At 42.0% G+C, this 17,595-nt stretch overlaps 1 protein-coding gene across 1 annotated transcript; it reads left to right on the top strand.

Annotated features, from left to right (window-relative positions):
- The first annotated feature begins 520 nt into the window (after window positions 1–520).
- On the top strand, window positions 521–13,706 carry LOC143641673 (uncharacterized). Its single transcript, XM_077109376.1, has 5 exons — window positions 521–627; window positions 6,347–6,399; window positions 10,861–10,987; window positions 11,265–11,298; window positions 12,157–13,706. The coding sequence occupies exons 1-5, from the start codon at window positions 597–599 to the stop codon at window positions 13,643–13,645; spliced, it is 1,734 nt and encodes a 577-aa protein (XP_076965491.1). The 5' UTR covers window positions 521–596; the 3' UTR covers window positions 13,646–13,706.
- Window positions 13,707–17,595: the final 3,889 nt, after the last annotated feature.

Here is a 17,595-nt window from a genome sequence, read left to right as displayed (position 1 = left end):
GTTTCTTTATCGTTTTTTAGGTGACTTTCCGAAAATTTAAAATTACATGACACATTTTATTTCAATTAAACAGGGTCTTCCTTTGCATAGCTGGGCCTGAGCCATCTAAACGAACACAGGTGAGGAAGGTCATGCAATTTGAAATCGTAATAAAATTCTCAAGTTACTCCCAATCTTGAACAGCACAGTTATTTGTACATACGGCTGACATTCGTTGGTCCTCTTTAGATGTTGCCTTCCTCAACAGGATGAATACAAACGTTTCCCACCAGGCTCAGGTACCCTCTCGCCAAGGAAGCCCTGCCTGAAAAGGGCTGGGCCAAGAGCCTGTCACTCTGGCGTGTTTCAGCCACCGACTGGTTAGAATAGCTGTCACTCAAGACTGTGAGGCGGACAATTAGGCGCTGGGGAGGAACTGTCCAATCAGGTGCGCAGACGGAGGGGAAGGGCGGGCTCTCACAAACTCGCTCCTTCCTCTATTCCGCTTTTGCCACTTCGCTGGATCCCCAGGGACTCTGCATATCCTGGGGCCCCACCGAGCTCGGATACCCGACGTCCCTAGGAAGTACGGCGCGTCACTGGAGCCCCCCAAAACGATGAATGTGCGGCTAGTACTGGCCGGACCCGGTGAGCACCTGCCTTGGCCACGCGAGTCCCTGTGAGCTGCGGAGCGTGGGGCGGAGTCCCCAATGCGGGTGGCCTGGACCCTGCCCCTTATCCCGCGGGGTGGGGAATGCTTGGTGGCGGGTCCACGAAGTCGGCTGCATAGTGTTACGAGTCCCTGCTGGCGGGTGACCTTGGACCTTATCCCCCTGATCCCGCGGGGTGGGCTGGGTGGCAGGTCCCCGAGTTCAGCTGCAGAGGGTGACCGAGTCTTCTCTGGCTAGTCATCCTGGGTGTCTGTCTCTGGGCTGGGCTGGGCAGGGCAGCAGGTCCCTGTCCTCTTCCGCTCCCTATTAGCGACCTCTCGGTCATTATCTAGGCAGCTCATGCAGCCTGACGCTCCCAGAGTGTGCGGTGAGCAGGGGAGGGTGACATGGAATCCGGACTCCGGTTTGTTCTTGGAATCCAGACTCAGGTGTGTTCTGTCAGTGACAGTTGGCCCTTGGGGTCCCCGTCTGTCCTTGTTTTCTCCACAGAATTAACCTGTGCACCCGACAGCACATACTCCTAAATGTGCAGGAAGCTGGGTGTGAAATCCATTTCCCATTGGGACTTTGCTGCTCCTAGGGCTGGTAGCAGACCCCTACAGACCCCAGCTCTATTTTGTATTTTATTTAGATACAGGATCTCATTGAGTTACTTAGTGCCCTGCGGTTGCTGAGGCTGGCTTTGAACTTAGGATCCTCCTACCTCCACCTCCGGAGGCACTGGAGTTGCATGCATGGGCCACCACACCTAACCAGATGGTGTTTTAATTTTGATAGTTTCATCTATTCATTAATAGCACTTCTAAAAAACGTTTTATTTTATTTTATTATTATTTTTTTAATGTGGGCAAAGTTTTCTCAGGAGTGGAAAGCAGAGAGGAATTACCTAGAAAGTCCTCATATGGTCCTGATGCATCTCTTCATCATGCCCAGGAACAGACACCTATGCAGAGTCTTTGGGCAGACGTATTTTTTCAATACCACACAGGGTCCTGTGTCCTCAGCCGATCTGTCCTTTCCTGGGGCTGCAGCAGGGTGCCCACAGGTGTGCTGCGCCCTGAAGGGTGTAGGTAATTTCAAGCTCTGCATCAGCTCCTCCTAGAGGACAGCCTGAGGTATAGGAAGCAGCCTCTCAGCGGAGCAGCTGGAGATACTCAGGTCAGGCAGTGAGATGCTGGTGTTGAGGGAACATGACACACATGGTTCCTGCCCTCAGGATGCATTCAGAGCTTTGAAGGAAGAACAGTTATCCTAAAGAGCAGGGGAAACTAACCCTAGCAAGGTGGAGCAAAACCCTACAAAGCTCTTCAGCAGCAGGAGGCGGGTGGGAAGTTGTGCCTGGTGACAGATGGCCTGACCTGAAGCTGGAGTCTGACAGATCAGTGTCCAGTGGTTCTGCAGCTGCCTGGATTTGTTGTCTTGGAAAGACTGGCTCAGGTATTTTAGTGTCAGTTTTTTTATTAATTGTATAATGTAGTTTATTAGTAGAGCTGATCAGAAAATATTCCTAAAGAGTAAGATAGAGATATAATTCAGTAGAGAAAGAAGGCTAGAAACAGAAAAGAAATACTTGGTCTTATATTTCCATAGTTAAAAATTCTTATGTACTGGTTTTGTTCCCCAGAGTGAGTTTACTGAGTCTCTCAGATGCCTTTTTTGCAGGGTGGGGGGTGTTGCTAATTTAAAATATAATTCCAGGCCTTTGCTTTGGGAATGCTACCTGGAAATAGAAAAAGGGAAAACCTGTTTCAGTGTGGCTGCAGATATGAATGTATTCACAGAAGACAGTGTGGTAGAGAACTTGGTTTCTTCTTTTTTTTTTTCTTTTAATATTTGTTTTTCAGTTGTAGTTGGACACAATACCTTTATTGCATTTATTTATATGTGGTGCTGAGGATCGAACCCAGGGCCTTGAACATGCTAGTTGAATGCTCTATCACTGAGCCACAACCCCAGCCCTCCTCCTCCTCCTCCTCCTCTTCTTCTTTTTTTTTTTTTTTTTTTTGTGTGTGTGTGTATGTATGTATGTATGTGTGCGCTGGGGATTGAATCCATGGGTTTGAGCATTCAAGGAAGGCACTCTATCAAATGAGATAGATCCCCAGTCCAGAAGTGTGTTTCTTCATTACAAAAATTCAACCTCACTAACTTAGTGAGGGCTTTGCTAACTTGCTGAGGCTGGTTTTGAACTGGTGTTTGTTCTGTGTCATCCTCTGTAGTCACTGGGATTGTAGGCCTGCACTACTGCACCTGTCTAGTTAAAAATTCTTATGTACCTTTTTCTCCTTTCAGATGTGTTCTTCTGGGGGGAGCAGGGGTGGGAGAGGGGTTTAAAATAGAATTCTACAACTTGGCTTTGGAAATGCTACCTGGGAAAAGAAATAGGAAAGGTTTTGTTCCATTGTGGTTGCAGAAAGTGAGTATGTTTCCCCAATACATGTGGCAGACTAATTGGTTCATTATAAAGATTCACTGAATCATGAGCTCTTGTATTTTGGAGGGGAGGGTGCAGGGACAGGGGAGAGTCAGATCCCAGGTCAGAGAATGTTTCACCAGAAGTCATCCTGTTCTCAGGGGTATGTTTCACCAGAATGTTTCACCAGAAGTCATCCTGTTCTCAGGAAGAAGGGTATATATTGGCTCTTGCTGTCAGTGGGTCGGAGTTCAGGGTCCTGGTTCAAGGAGAGAAATTTGAGTCAGTTTTGCTTAACAAGTATTTTTCTGATCCCTGAAAACAAAATTGGTTCCCTCATCACTTATGAGGGGAAAAAAAGAGGGGAGGGATTTTCAGGATCAGTGTGTATGTGCCGTGGGTTAAAAAGGGAACATCTTTTGAGTCATAATGGGAAGGGGTTTCTGTGCAGTAACTGCTCTAGCAGAATGCAGAGTTGGGGTTATTGAATCAAAGATATTTTGCAGAATTCTCTTCGACACTTTCTTTTTCTTACATATCTTTTTATTTTGGCCAATCCTAAGTTGAGTCCTTTAAACTGAACCTAAGTGATATGCTTTGCTAAAATCAAATCAGTGAAGTTAAGGAGGGGTGATAGGAGTCCCCAGTTTGTAGTTCTTTGCTCTCAGCAGGACTGGCCCTCCTGCCCTGCAGCTGGCATCTACAGTGGGGCAGTGTTGAGCTGACCCTGAACTAGGGTTTGTGCTGACTGGTGGTGTCAGAATTGAACTTTTGAGTGACTTGTGATTTTGGAGAACAGATTGGTGTTCATCAAACTCACATTGTGGTGTCAGAAGTGGTTTCAGGAAAGAGGCCTCACAGGCCAGGACCTTCATGTGCCTCCTGGTGGGTGCTTGGGTGCCAGTGACAACTGAGGTCCTGCAGGAGGGAACATTCCACTCTGTGGAGAGGAGAGCACAGTGACCTTGCAGAACCAAATGTCCCAGCTGCTCATGTTTTCCTCATTCCCTAGGAGAAGCCACATGAGCTGCATCCTCTGTGAGAGTGGTCCCCAAGCGGAGATTCCTGGTGAACTGTGGATCAGAGGGTGCTTCCCTGAGCTGGTTTCTGTTGCTTCCTTTATCAAGTCTTGCTGCCATACAATTCTAGTTTGTCCCAAGAATGTAGCAAGTTCATTTTTCTTTCTTTCTTTTTTTCCTTTGATAGTGGGGATTGAACTCAGGGGCACTCAACCAATGAGCCTCATCCTGGCCCTTTTTGTGTAATTTTTTTTTTCTTTTTTAAATAGCCATTGTCTCACAGCATTGCTTATGCCTCCCTGTTGTGAGCCTGGCTTTGATCTCTGCCTCCCGATCACAAGCCAGTGGGATAACAGGCATGTATCACCTCACCCGCCCAAGAATTTCATTCCTTCTTTAATGGAAGATTTTTATATTATGGATTAACATTTATTTGGATACAGTAATTTGATGTAACAAAGAACAGCGTTTTTGAAACAATTTTTTAATGCTCAATTTGATATGAATCAATTCACCCATATATTCCTGTCCAAATAGGGATGGGTTGGCCCTGGGCAGGCTGCCTCTCTCCCTGCTCTCTCCCACCTCTGCCTGGAGGTGAGTGCAGTGCTAATTCTGTCTTTCCTTCTAGTTTAACCAGCTGTGAGGAAGCAGAATTTTTCTTAGTTCTGTCTTATTGAGTTTTCAGTACTTTAATGTTACCATTAGTGCTCTATCACTGGAGTTCTATAATGTGCAATGTGTAGTTTCTCTGCCTCAGTTGGTTAGACTCCTGTGCTGTCTGAGTCTTTGGGTCTCCCAGTTTCCTTCCCTGTTCCTGCTTCAGGAACCTCACTTGTTTCCAGTTTCATTTTTATGTTTTTGACAATTTCATTGTATTTTTTAAATTTGGTCCCCAAGTGTGTACCCTTTATAATTTTGTACACATAGGGAAATTCTCAGATTATTGATTATGGATAAACTGCACTGTAGTATGTGGAGCAGCTCTCTCACTGTTCATCCTTGTGTGTTTACCCTCTTACCTGTCTATCCTTTTATACTTCCATGTGACTATATATTGCTTTTCACTGAATACCATTAGCATGAGCAAATTTCAGTTTATATCCATGTTCTTTGAAATGGTTTTCAGTCATTTTCTCATTTTGAATTTACTTTTGATGTTATATCTTTTACTTTTATTATTCTCTGCACTTGAATTCTTTTTTTCTTGTAAAGACTGCAGACATCTGCCCTGAGATAGGGTAGCCTTCTTGCACCCTATTGCAGTTTGATGGAAGAAACCCCTTTATAATAAATGTGAGTGTATCACTCTCTTCTTTTGAATTTATCTTAAAAAGAAAACCTACAGGACAGGGGGCAGGGTGCATTTTAAGAGATAAATCCTTAGGTGTCCCCTCCTGGACACAGGGAATGAGTCCCCTTGGGCCAAATTTCAGCAGTCAGAGTGTGGCTGCCAACATGGGTATGTGTTTACCCCACTGTGTGTGGGTATTGATTCTGAACTGTGAGTGAGGCAGGCTCCTCACCTGAGCTGGCTCAAGTGTTTTCTTTTGCTTTCACTGAGTTTTTCTTTCTTTTTCTTTTTCTTTTTTTTTTTTTATTATTGTCATGTAATTAGTTTTTCATGCACTTAATACTTGTACTTCCTGATTGTCTTTATATTTTTCTGTCTGAAAATTAATTGACAGAGTAAAAGTATGAGCAGGCCTTGCCCATGAAGCCCTGGCCTCTTCCCAAGTGATTTACGCCTGGCTTCCTCCTTCCTAGTCAGGCTTGACCAGGCGGCACACACCTTTTCTGAGGTCAGGTCAGGCTGCCTTGGAACCAAGGCTGTAATTCCTCACATATGCCTGGGACTCTGTGCCCAGAAGAACTTCCTAGCCTACAGGGCCTGCTTTGGAAAGCCAGGCTCAGCTCTGCATAAATGGAAATGTCCCCCTGCTGGGGCAGGTCCCCTTGCAGGGAGGAAGTTCTGCCTGAAAAGGGCTTTTGCCAATACCTTGTCTTCCTGGCCTATGTATTCAGGAGCGTGATGCATCTCCTGTCAGTCAGGGCCCCAGAGTGTGCATATTTGGGGTGAGAGAGGGGTCTTGTGGAACCCTGGCAGTCAGCAGGCAGCTGGTAGGAGGGGGTGGTCTTCCACAGCCTCAGAGGCCAGTATCTCTCACCCTGTGGAGCTCAGAATCCATCTCCAGGACTGTGTCTCCTCTGCTGTGTGAGGCCCAAGTGGCTCTGGCTCACATTTGTCTCCCTGTGACCTGCAGGTGCTATGAGGTCCACAGAAAGGATGTCAGGTCTCCCCAGAAGGCGGAAAATGGTGAGTATGTGGGGCAGGTCTGGTCAGGTGGGAGGTAGGCTTGTTACAAGTGATGAACCAGCTGTGGCTGGCCTCTGGCCTCCTACTGTCAGCTCTATAGTCACCCAAGAGTACCTGAGTCATATGCTGCTTTAGCTCAGCCCTTGATGGTCATGGTGTGGGCTGGTGCAGGTTGGTTCCCAGTGTGCTACCTGGTCTGTAGCCACTTTGGCAGAACCCTCTCTGCCCAGCTGGACCCCAGCCCTAGGTTCTCAGTGTGAAGTGATGGCAGCGGGTCTCAGGGGATCCTGCCTTAGGTGTGGGAATCCTGGGTAGAAGATGCTGGCCTGAGGGGTCTGTATTTCTTCTTCTCAAGGAGTCACCCTCCTTTTCCCCTCCTATGCCCTACCAGGGCTTTTGGTACATTCTTAATATTCCTGTCCTTTTCTCATATTTACAGATCTGACTCCCCTTCCAAGTTCACAGCATTTTCATTTTTTTTTTTTTTTTTTTTGTGAATTTCCCATATGATGAAAGGAGAGAACAGTCACCTGGAACTTCACTGTATCTCTCTCTCTCTCTCTCTCTTTTTTTTTTTTCCTTCCCTAGGAATTGATACTTTATCAAATTGTGGAGAGGTTTCTTTTGGACCCCTCACAGGTTCCCATGTTTTCAGCCACTGTATTACCCTGCTTGGGGCTGCCTCAAGTCTTTAGGCTGCCCTGTGTCCTACAGGAAGCAGGCAATTTTAGACCCTTGGTCAGCTCCTTCTAGAGGACATTATGAGGTGTGTCATTCAGCTTGTGAGGTGAGCATCTGGAGGCCCTGGGGCTCAAGAATGTCCTGGAACAGGCCTCATCTAGAGAGCTACCTCCTTGGGACATTGTCTCCCCCAAGCCCTGTTCTCATTCCTTGGAGACAGGTGGACAGTGAGCCTGTGGATGCTGGTGCTGAGGGGCCAGGTCAGCAGTGATTCTTGCCCTTGCATTCTCTCACAGTTGTAAAGGAGGAAAACTCTCCCAGAGCATAAGGACCACCCACCCCAGTGCAGTGCTGTGCAAACCTGAAAGCCTCCTAGACTGGAGTCATGGTCCAGGTCTCCTGGGAGGGTGATCATGGAGTGTTTCTTTGAACAGGACCAGGGGGGATGATGTCCGGCTGTCAGGGACCTTCCAGCCCCTTGATCCTTACACATCTGCTCCCTTAGCTTCAGCCCTTTCTGTGTTTATCACTTTAAAATGATCTGCTCACTTATTGCAGGCCTGGGTTTCCTTAAATGTGAAATATATTTATTCAGAGGTGAGCAAGGTGAAAAAAAGTTGTTTTTTGTTTTTTTGGTTTTTTTTTTTAATCTTTTCTATTTGATCATTGTTATTTTGGAAATGTTTTAGGGCTTTAAGAAAAAAAAATAGGCTATGTTTCTTGTTTGTTTATTTCATTTGTGGTGTTGAGTATAAAACCCAGGGCAGTGCTTCCCAGATTTTCTCAAATTGCACCCCCCTTTTTTTCTTTCCACTTGTATTACTATATTAGTTATACATAATATTAGAGTTTGTTTTATTTATGTATCTTTTTGCTGTCAGGAATTGAACTCAGTGGCACTTTACCGCTGAGCTACATCCCCAGCTCTTTTTATTTATTTATTTTTAGACTGTCTCACTAACTTGTTTAGGGCCTTGCTACATTGCTGAAGCTGGCCTCAAACTTGCATCCCCTGCCTCCGGCTCACGGGTTGCTAGTCTTACAGGTGTGTACCTCCTTGCCTGGCTAGTGTTGGGTTTTTATTTTTTATATAGTATGCAAGCATAGTGTGTAAGTTACTCTACTTCAGTCCCCAGTAACTCCCTTTTCTCTCTCCTATTCTCTTTCTGTTTCCTTACTGCTATTCTACTAGACTTCCTTCTGTTTATCTATAGTTTTCTTTTTTAATTAATGCTTTATAGATAAACATAATGGTGAAATTCATTATGATATGTCATCTATGCACATAGCATAATTTGTCCAACTTCACTCCAGTGTTCTCTCTTTTCTTTTCCTTCCTCCCTAATTCTCAATCTCCGTCCTCTTCTGTACTGATCTCTGTTCTGTTTTCACGGGATCCTGCCTACCCCACTTTTTGTCCTGATTTTCCTCTAGCTTCCACATATGGGAAAGAAAACATTCAGCATCTGAGGTCTGGCTCTCACTTATTTCACTTAGCATGTTGTCTTCCAGTTCTACCCATTTTCATCCTGATGACATACTTTCATTCTTTATGACTGAGCAAAATCCCATTGTGTATGTGTACCTCATTTTCTTTATTCTTTTTTCTATTGGTGATGCCCTGGGCTGGCCTTGGATACGGGGAACTGTGGTGTGACTTCATCACTGAAGCGTGTTGATGTTGCACAGGGCGCTCAGGCTGCTCCCTGCAGGATGGTGCTGAGTCCCAGGGTTTGCAGTAAGGACTGAGGTGCATCATGAAGTTATGTGAAATTTGAGGCTATTCCAGGGTCACATTTGTTCTGCTTCTTTTTCTGTGTTTATTTGTGGAGCAGCTCCACTGCTATTTGGCTGACCATCTGCTCCCTGGAGGTGTTGTCATTTCTCATCTACGTGGTGTTAAAGGTACCATTAGTGCCACCTTTGGTGACTGTTGACTTGAAGCAAGTTTTGTACTAATTTCATTGGTAGTCAAAATGCTCTTTTTCAAAGTTCTGTGGTATTTTGGGTCCCTTGTAATGTTGAATGATGTTTTGCATTTCTAAAAAGGAATCATCACCCGGGATTCTGATGAGTTTAAATATAATTGGTAGATTCTTTGGGATTATTACCACCTTAATAATGTTAAACCTTTTTCCATGAGCATGAAATAGTTTCTCATTTATTTGGATCTTGAGCTTCTTCCAAGAAGTGTTACAGTTTAGAAAATAAGTTTTATAGTTTCTATTGTGTATGTATGTAGCATATATTATTATTATATTATTTATTCTTCTATATTTATTCTTGGAGTGTCATTATAAATGAATTTTTAAGAATTGCATTTCAGAATTTTATAAGAGCAAAGCTAATTTTTGATTATTAATTGATTTTTATTGAGTTTTGTTTACTAATATTTTCACCCCTGACCTTGGGAACACATCTTCCTCTTGGGTACTTCCAGGCTTTGAAAATTATGAGTGCTGGTGCTCTGAACTTTGCAGGGCAGGATTTTGTGTGGACCTTCGTTGTGAACTCATTTGGGTTACCTCAACTTTGCAAAATGGCTTGAGGTCCAGGAGCCACCGCTCTGACACATGAGATAGGGTTGATCATTTCAGCCTGTGACAGTTGAGTGGCTGTGGGCCTGTGAGGAGGTTTGTGTGAGGCCTCTGTGTGTTAAAGCCCTAAGACTTCTCAGGTATTGATCTTCCCACATGTCACAGGCTTTCTGGTAGGTTCAGCAATGAAGAAACCCTGTCAGATGTCCTGTTCACTTGTAGTAGAGACTGTAGAGAGCAGGAAGCCAGTAATACAAGGCAAATGTGTTACCTGTTCCTACCTCTATCATTGTGGTGGAGTTCTTGATTTTGCCTCAGTGTCTGCTGCTGTGAGAGTCAGCCCTGAGGTCTGTAATGGTGTGATTTTGTTCCTGTCTTCCCTAGTAGCCCCCCTCTTGGTGTGTTTTCTAGAAATGGTGAGAGCATGGAGACCTGGTTTTGTTCTTCAGTATAGCCTCAGGTTTTGTAGATCCCCATGACTTTTTAGGGTGTTTTATTCATTTCTAGGTCTGTGCGTGTTAATGTCACAAAATTGGGTTTGCTTTTTGTCAGCTGCTGCTGCTTCATTCTTTCTAGGTATCAACACTTCTCCAGATGCATGATATGCAGATGTTTTCTAAAATTCTTGTTCTTTTTTTTTTCTTTTGAGGTGTTGGGATTTTTTGATCCTGGAAGTTCTATTATATGAGTGGGACAAAATAACATGATTTCTGAAATAAACATTATCATTCAGCACATCCTGTGCTGCTTACCTACACAGTCAAGCACTGTGACTCAGTGTAAATGCTTAGTTAGGTGAGATCCTATCCAAATCTTTACTACGTTCTACCAGCTAAACTACAACTTTGTCAATAGGTATTTCTCAGGGTAGGTATTGACAAAAAGACTAATATTAGCTCTCCTCTGCACATGAAGTCGTAGGGCTTCATCATTCCATGTATTAGTCATTAACCCTGAGAAGATCTTAGGGGTGACCTGAGAGCATACCTTACTTTCTTGATTAAAATTGAGAAGGGTATTTTTTTTTTCTCTTCTGATGCTTTCCTGATAATTCTTTCTTATATTGGAATGTCCATTTGGGGAAGTGAGTGCAGACAGAGTACAAGTTTAACAACCAAATCAGACACTGAATATTTGGAGATCACAGAATCATGTAGAATCATCTATTCTCACATGTAGAGAATAGAACTCACATGTTGTCAATCTCTCCTGGTATACCTTATACTTTTGTGGGACATTTTAGACCTCAGTGGCCTTTGAGGATGTGGCTGTGAACTTCACCCAGGAAGAGTGGGCTTTGCTGGAACCTTCCCAGAAGAATCTCTACATAGATGTGATGCGGGAAGTCCTTAGAAACCTGGCTTCTATAGGTAAGGATGACGTTTCATTACATAATCATAGACAAAGCACCTGGGAGGTTTTTTTTTTTTCCCCCTCATGAATTTGGAGTGTGAGAAAGGGAGTACTTTAGGGAATAATTTGGGCCTAATGTCATTGCACTCTGCAACATAAATACCATAATCCTGTCTCCTCCCTGCCTTTACCATTTTTTTTAATGGGCACAGTATAGTTGTCCAAATTGTAAATCCCATAATGCATTCTGAAATCATGATGATGCATAATGACTTTTCTGGGACTACATTTCAGGAGACACATGGGAGGACCAGAACATGGAATATCAGAACACAAATACCAAGAGAGATGTAAGGTAATTTGTACTCATATGAGGAAACTGAGTGCCTTGAGGGAATTCTAGCACATCCTATAGTTCCACAAATAAGCAACAGAAACAAGCATGAGATGAATTATACTTATTCTTTTTTCACCAAATATGGACTTTAACGTAAGATAGTTGTTTACTGTTTTCAAAAACTATTGAATTTTTGACAGTGTTAACAAGCTTCATTTATGATAGCACTGCTTTAGTAGCAGCTGTGGAGAAGCAGTTTACAAAGTAATTGTTATATTGATTTTCAAAGAGCATACAGTATAGATATGACAAAAAACCAGTGCTTTCCATGATATTGGTAATAGTATAAGTCCAAAGCCTATTAATAAATGTAAAAGTATTAATGATTCAACCATAAATTGTACTTGTAATTATTATTATTATGTTTTTACAGAAGTCATATGGTAGGCTCTGGAAAACTTTGAAAAGGTACCCAGTGTGGAAAAATCTCAGGGAGATTCCACATCTTAGTCTTAAAAAAACATTCCTGCTAGTCAGTTCATGTGAAAGCAATATGTGTGGACAGGTCTTCACATGTCATGTTTTCCTTAATAGGCCCATCATATCTCACTCTGCAAACCAACCATATGAGAAGGAGGAGTGTGGCAGAAAGCTATATGAATGTAAAGAGAAGAGAAAATCCTCCATTTCTCTCACAAGTGTTCAATGCCAGGTGTCAGAGCACACTGTAAATGGACCTAATGGAGGTCTGACATGTGGAAGAGAGTTCAGTTGTTCCAGGTGTTTTCAAAAATATCAACCATCTCATACTGGAGAGCAGCCACCTGGATGTAAGCATTGTGGAGGCGCCATTACTATTTCAAATAACCTTCAAATGCATGAACAAACTCCTCCTGGAGAGCCGACTTACAGATGTAAGCAGTGTGGGAAAGCCTTCACTCATTCATATTCTCTTCAAAAACATAAACGAAATCATACAAGTAAGAGGCTCCATGAATGTAAAGAATGTGGTAAAGCCTTCAGTAAATTCTCCTACCTTCGAATACATAAACGAACTCATACTGGAGAGAAGCCCTATGAATGTAAACAGTGTGGTAAAGCCTTTCCTTCATCCAGTAAACTTCATAAGCATGAAAGAATTCACACTGGGGAAAAGTGCTATGAATGTAAAGAATGTGGTAAAGTCTGCACATGTTACTCTGAACTTCAAATACATGAACGAACTCACACAGGAGAAAAGCCGTATGAATGTAAGCAGTGTGGCAAGGCTTATGCTCGGATTTCTCGCCTTCACTCACATGAAAAAACTCATACTGGAGAGAAGCCCTATGAATGTAAACAGTGTGGGAAAGCCTTCGCTACATCTGGTAACCTTCAAATACATGGAAGAACTCATACTGGAGAGAAGCCTTATGAGTGTAAACAATGTGGGAAAGCCTTTATTTCTTCCACTGCCCATCAAATACATAAACGAATTCATACAGGAGAGAAGCCCTATGAATGTAAGCAGTGTGGCAAAGCCTTCATTCGATCCTCTGCCCTTCACTCACATGAAAGAACTCATACTGGAGAGAAGCCCTATGAATGTCAACAATGTGGTAAAGCCTTTACTCGGTTATCTTATCTTCATGCACATGAACGAACTCATACTGGAGAAAAGCCCTATGAATGTAAGCAGTGTGGCAAAACCTTCACTCATTTCTCTACCTTTTACTCACATGAAAGAGCCCATAGTGGAGAGAAGCCCTATGAATGTGAGCAGTGTGGCAAAGCCTTCATTGATTCCTCTAGCCTTCATTCACATGAACGAACTCATACAAAGCCCTATGAATGTCAACAATGTGGTAAAGCCTTCACTCGGTTATCTTACCTTCACTCACATGAACGAATTCATACTGGAGAGAAGCCCTATGAATGTAAGCAATGTGGCAAAGCCTTCAGACATTCCTCTAGCTTTCGCTTACATGAAAGAGCTCATAATGGAGAGAAGCCCTATGAATGTAAGCAATGTGGCAAAGCCTTCAGACATTCCTCTAGCTTTCACTTACACGAAAGAGCTCATAATGGAGAGAAGGCTTATGAATGTAAGCGGTGTGGCAAAGGCTTCATTTATTCCTCTAGCCTTCGCTCACATGAAAGAATTCATGATGGAGAGAAGCCCTATGAATGTAAGCAGTGTGGCAAAGCCTTCAATTATTCCTCTAGCCTTCGCTCACATGAACGAATTCATACTGGAGAGAGGCCCTATGAATGTCAACAGTGTGGTAAAGCCTTTACTCGGTCATCTTACCTTCACTCACATGAACGAACTCATGCTGGAGAGAAGCCCTATGAATGAAACAATGTGGTAAAGTCTTCACTTGTTCCTCTGAACTTCAGGTTCATGAACAAACTCATCTTGCAGAGAAGCCATATGAATGTAAACAGTGTGGCAAAGCCTTCACTCAGGCCTCTAGCCTTCATTCACATGAACAAACTCATACTGGAGAGAAGCCCTATGAATGTCAACAATGTGGCAAAGCCTTCACTCATTCCTCTACTCTTTGCTCACATGAACAAACTCATAATGGAGAGAAGCCCTGTAAATGCAAAGAGTGTGGAAAAGCCTTCACTGTATTAGCTTACCTTCAAAAATATAAAACAAATTCATACTAGGGAGAAGCCCTATGAATGTAAGCAGTGTGGCAAAGCCTTCAATCAGTCCTTTAGTCTTCACTCACATGAAAGAACTCATACTGGGGAGAAGCCCTATGAATGCAAAAAATGTGGAAAAGCCTTCACTGCCTTCTCTTACCTTCAAACACATAATCAAACTAATACTGAGTAGAAACCTTGTGGATGTACAAAATGTTTTAAAGCCTTCACTAGTTTGTTTAACCTTTGAATACACACATAAATTCATACTGGAGAGATGCCCTATGAATGCAAAAAATGTGGGAAAACCTTCACTGTATTCTCTTTCTTTCAAATACATAAAGGAATTCATACTGGAAAGAAGTCCTATAAATGTAAGCAGTGTGGCAAAACCTTCACACAGTCCTCTAGCCTTTACTCACATGAACAAACCCATATGGGAGTGAAACCCTATGACTAAGCAGTGAGTCAAAGCCATCACTCAGTCCATTCTATTTCACACACATGAAAGAATTCATGGTAGAGAGAAGCCCTATAAATGTAAACAATGTTGAAAAGTCTTCACTACTTTGTCTAGCCTTAAAAGGCTTAATCAAAATCATTCTGGAGAAAATTATTAGTGTGAACACCGTGGGAAAGCTTTTCCTTGATTACTTTTGCTCACATGAACAAAATCATATAGGAAAGAAGCCTTATGAATGTAAACAATGTGGAAAGCCTTTGCTTCAACTGGTGAACTTCACTCCCAAGAAAATACTCATACTGGAAAGAATGTTACCTGGGTATGTAAACATTGAGGTAAAACCTTTAGTCCTTCCACTTGTCTTCATGTGCATGAACAGACTCATGCTGGAGAGCAGCTCTATGAATGTAAACAATGTATTAAACCTTCATGGTGGGGTTGTAGCTCAGTGGTAGAGCCTTTGCTTAGCATGTGTGAGGCACTGGGTTTGATTCTCAGCACCACATATAGATAAATAAATAAAACAAAGGTTCATTAATATCCAAAAATTTGAAAAAAAAACACATCATTTTTTTTTCTTTTTCTCTTTTCCTACAAATGCATGAACAATCTCAATGGAGAAAGGTCCTGTGAGATTAAATGGTCTGGTAAAGCCTTCAGTAGTTTGGCCTACCTTCAAATACTTTAAAAATGTAAATAGTCTGGTAAAGATTTGACTAGTTATGCTTATCTTCATATACATGAAGGAACTTATACTGGAGAGAAGCCTCTTGAAAGTAAATACTGTGGTACAACCTTTGCTTATTCCAATTCAATTTGAAAACTCATACCAAAAAAAGACTGTATGAAAACAATGTGAAAAGCTTTCAGGACTTCTATTCTCCTTCAATTGCATAGCACACTCATATCACAGAGAAAAAATTTGATTGTGTATTGTGTAATTTTTTTTTTCTTTTTAGTTGTAGTTGGACAGAATATCTTTATTTTACTTATTTATTTTTATGTGGTGCTGAGGATCTAGTGTCTCACCCGTGGTAGGTAAACGCTCTACCCCTGAGCCACAATCCCTAACCTGTCTTATTATTAGCTTCAAATCACAAACAGATTCATACCAGATAGAAGCCTTATGAATGTCAACAATGCAACAATGTGCAAAAGCTTTCAATTGATCTTCCTACCTTCAAATACAAGAACAAACATACTGGTGAGAAGTTCTTTGTGCATAAACAATGTAGTAAGTCATTTGTTGCAGTGACATTTAAAAACATAAAATAACTTCTTCTACTGAAACAAAGCTGTATTAATATAAACAATCAGAAAAAAGCTATATTAATGTAAACACTTTCCTTTGGTGCAGTTCCCCTAATAAGCATTAAAAAAATGATAATTAGAAATGCTATTTCAGGGACTGGGGCTATAGCTCAGTGGTGAAGTGCTTGCCTTGCATGTGTGAGGCACTGGGTTCAATCCTCAGCACCACATAAAAAGATAAAAAGATACTATGTTTTCATCTACAACTCAATAAATATAAAAGAAAAAGAAATGCTATTTCAATGCAAAAGTTCTGAGAAATAATTCAGTTTTCCTGTTCATTTTCAAATATGAAAAGATTCACACTACAAAAACTCTGAACATTAAAGAAGTGATAAATCATTTTTCCCTGTTGCTTTCAAAGCCGTTTCCCTCACAGTGGAAGAGAAACCCTCTAAATGTGTGATATTTACTTCTTATACATGAAAGGTAATGGAAAAAAGTAATGTGTGAAAGAGTTTAATTTTTACAGTTCCTTTGAAGAACAGAAAAAAAAAAAATTGTACAGGTTGAGAAACCCTGAACCAGAAATCTGATAGAGCCTTTACAAGTTTCAGTTTGATTTATGTGTCACATTTCCATTGTACTGACAGAACTATTGGAAAATTCGACCTATGGGAGGGAAGATTTATTTTGGCTCATGGTCATATACCTTTTTCAGTGTATCACAGACTGACCACCTTGCTTTAGGCCTGAGGTGAAGCAAAACATAATATGGAGTGATGTAGGAAAGAGAGACTATTTACCTCATGGTGGCTGGGAAGGAGGGAGAGAGAGGGAGATAGAGAATCAGTTAAGTACATCATTACTTGCCTAACAAGTTTTGTTTTGCAGACTGTAGATGTGGCCTTTCTATTTTAGAGTTTCCGCTTCCCTTGATACTCTAGTGTGCACTTGTGATGTGGTTCACATCTTGATGCCTCATGGTCCAGGTCCAGGTACAAAAAGAAGAGGAAACCATGATGCTAGGTTCTAATAAAGCATGGGAGAGGCTACCTCAAGTATTCTGAGGGCAAAATCCCTAGTCAGTGTGTGGGCTGCTCTTAGCACACTAACAGCATTCCAAAAGTCATATAAGAAGGTTTGATGGTCTTAGACAAAATCACTATGCATTTTGTACTAACCCTAATAAGAATGAATCACATTTCCTGGAGATTGAGGTGGTGACTTCCATTGTAGGTTATTGGGCAGCTAAAATCTTTCAGTACCACACAAAACATGAGCACTACTGGGGTCAGAGGAATATATTACCTGTGTAAAGTGCAAGTTTGCATGAGTACCCCAAATTTTTCAGAGGAAATTTATGTAGAGAGTAGTAGTTTTGTGTAGTGGGCAGTTCTAGAAACCTACTAACAAATGACATTGGTCACCAAGACCCTTCAATGCTTCTTGCTATGCCAATATCCCAATAATTATGCTGATCTCCTGGTATCAAGGTACAGGATGGTTCTTTAGTTGGCCTTGAACCAGCTCAATTCTTCCCCACCCCTGTTGCTTGTACGTGTCAAGAATAAAAGTGAAGTGTGGACATAGAAGAATAAAGAGCATTCCCGTGAACCACTGGCCAAACTTTCTGTGTCATGGAGAAGGTGAAGTGGCAGAAGGCAAAAGAGGCGACAGACATGGTGAACTCAGCAGTCTCTTTCTCCTTTTGTTAAAATATTTTTTGTTGTTGTTTTTGATGGACCATTTTTTTTTTAATTTGCTTATTTATATATGGCACTGGGAATCAAATGCAATGCCTCACATGTACAAGCCAAGTGCTCTAACTCTGAGTACTTCTATGCCTGGACTCCACATGGGTATTTAAAATATTGCCTTCAATAAGATACTGATTCATTTTTTTATACTGTCTTGTTCCCAAAAAGAAGTTTGTAGTG

The sequence above is a fragment of the Callospermophilus lateralis genome, chromosome 5 (assembly GCF_048772815.1).
Source record: "Callospermophilus lateralis isolate mCalLat2 chromosome 5, mCalLat2.hap1, whole genome shotgun sequence".
Lineage (NCBI taxonomy): Eukaryota > Metazoa > Chordata > Mammalia > Rodentia > Sciuridae > Callospermophilus > Callospermophilus lateralis.
Note: the sequence above shows the minus strand (reverse complement) of the source record. Positions and strands in the feature narration are given on the sequence as shown.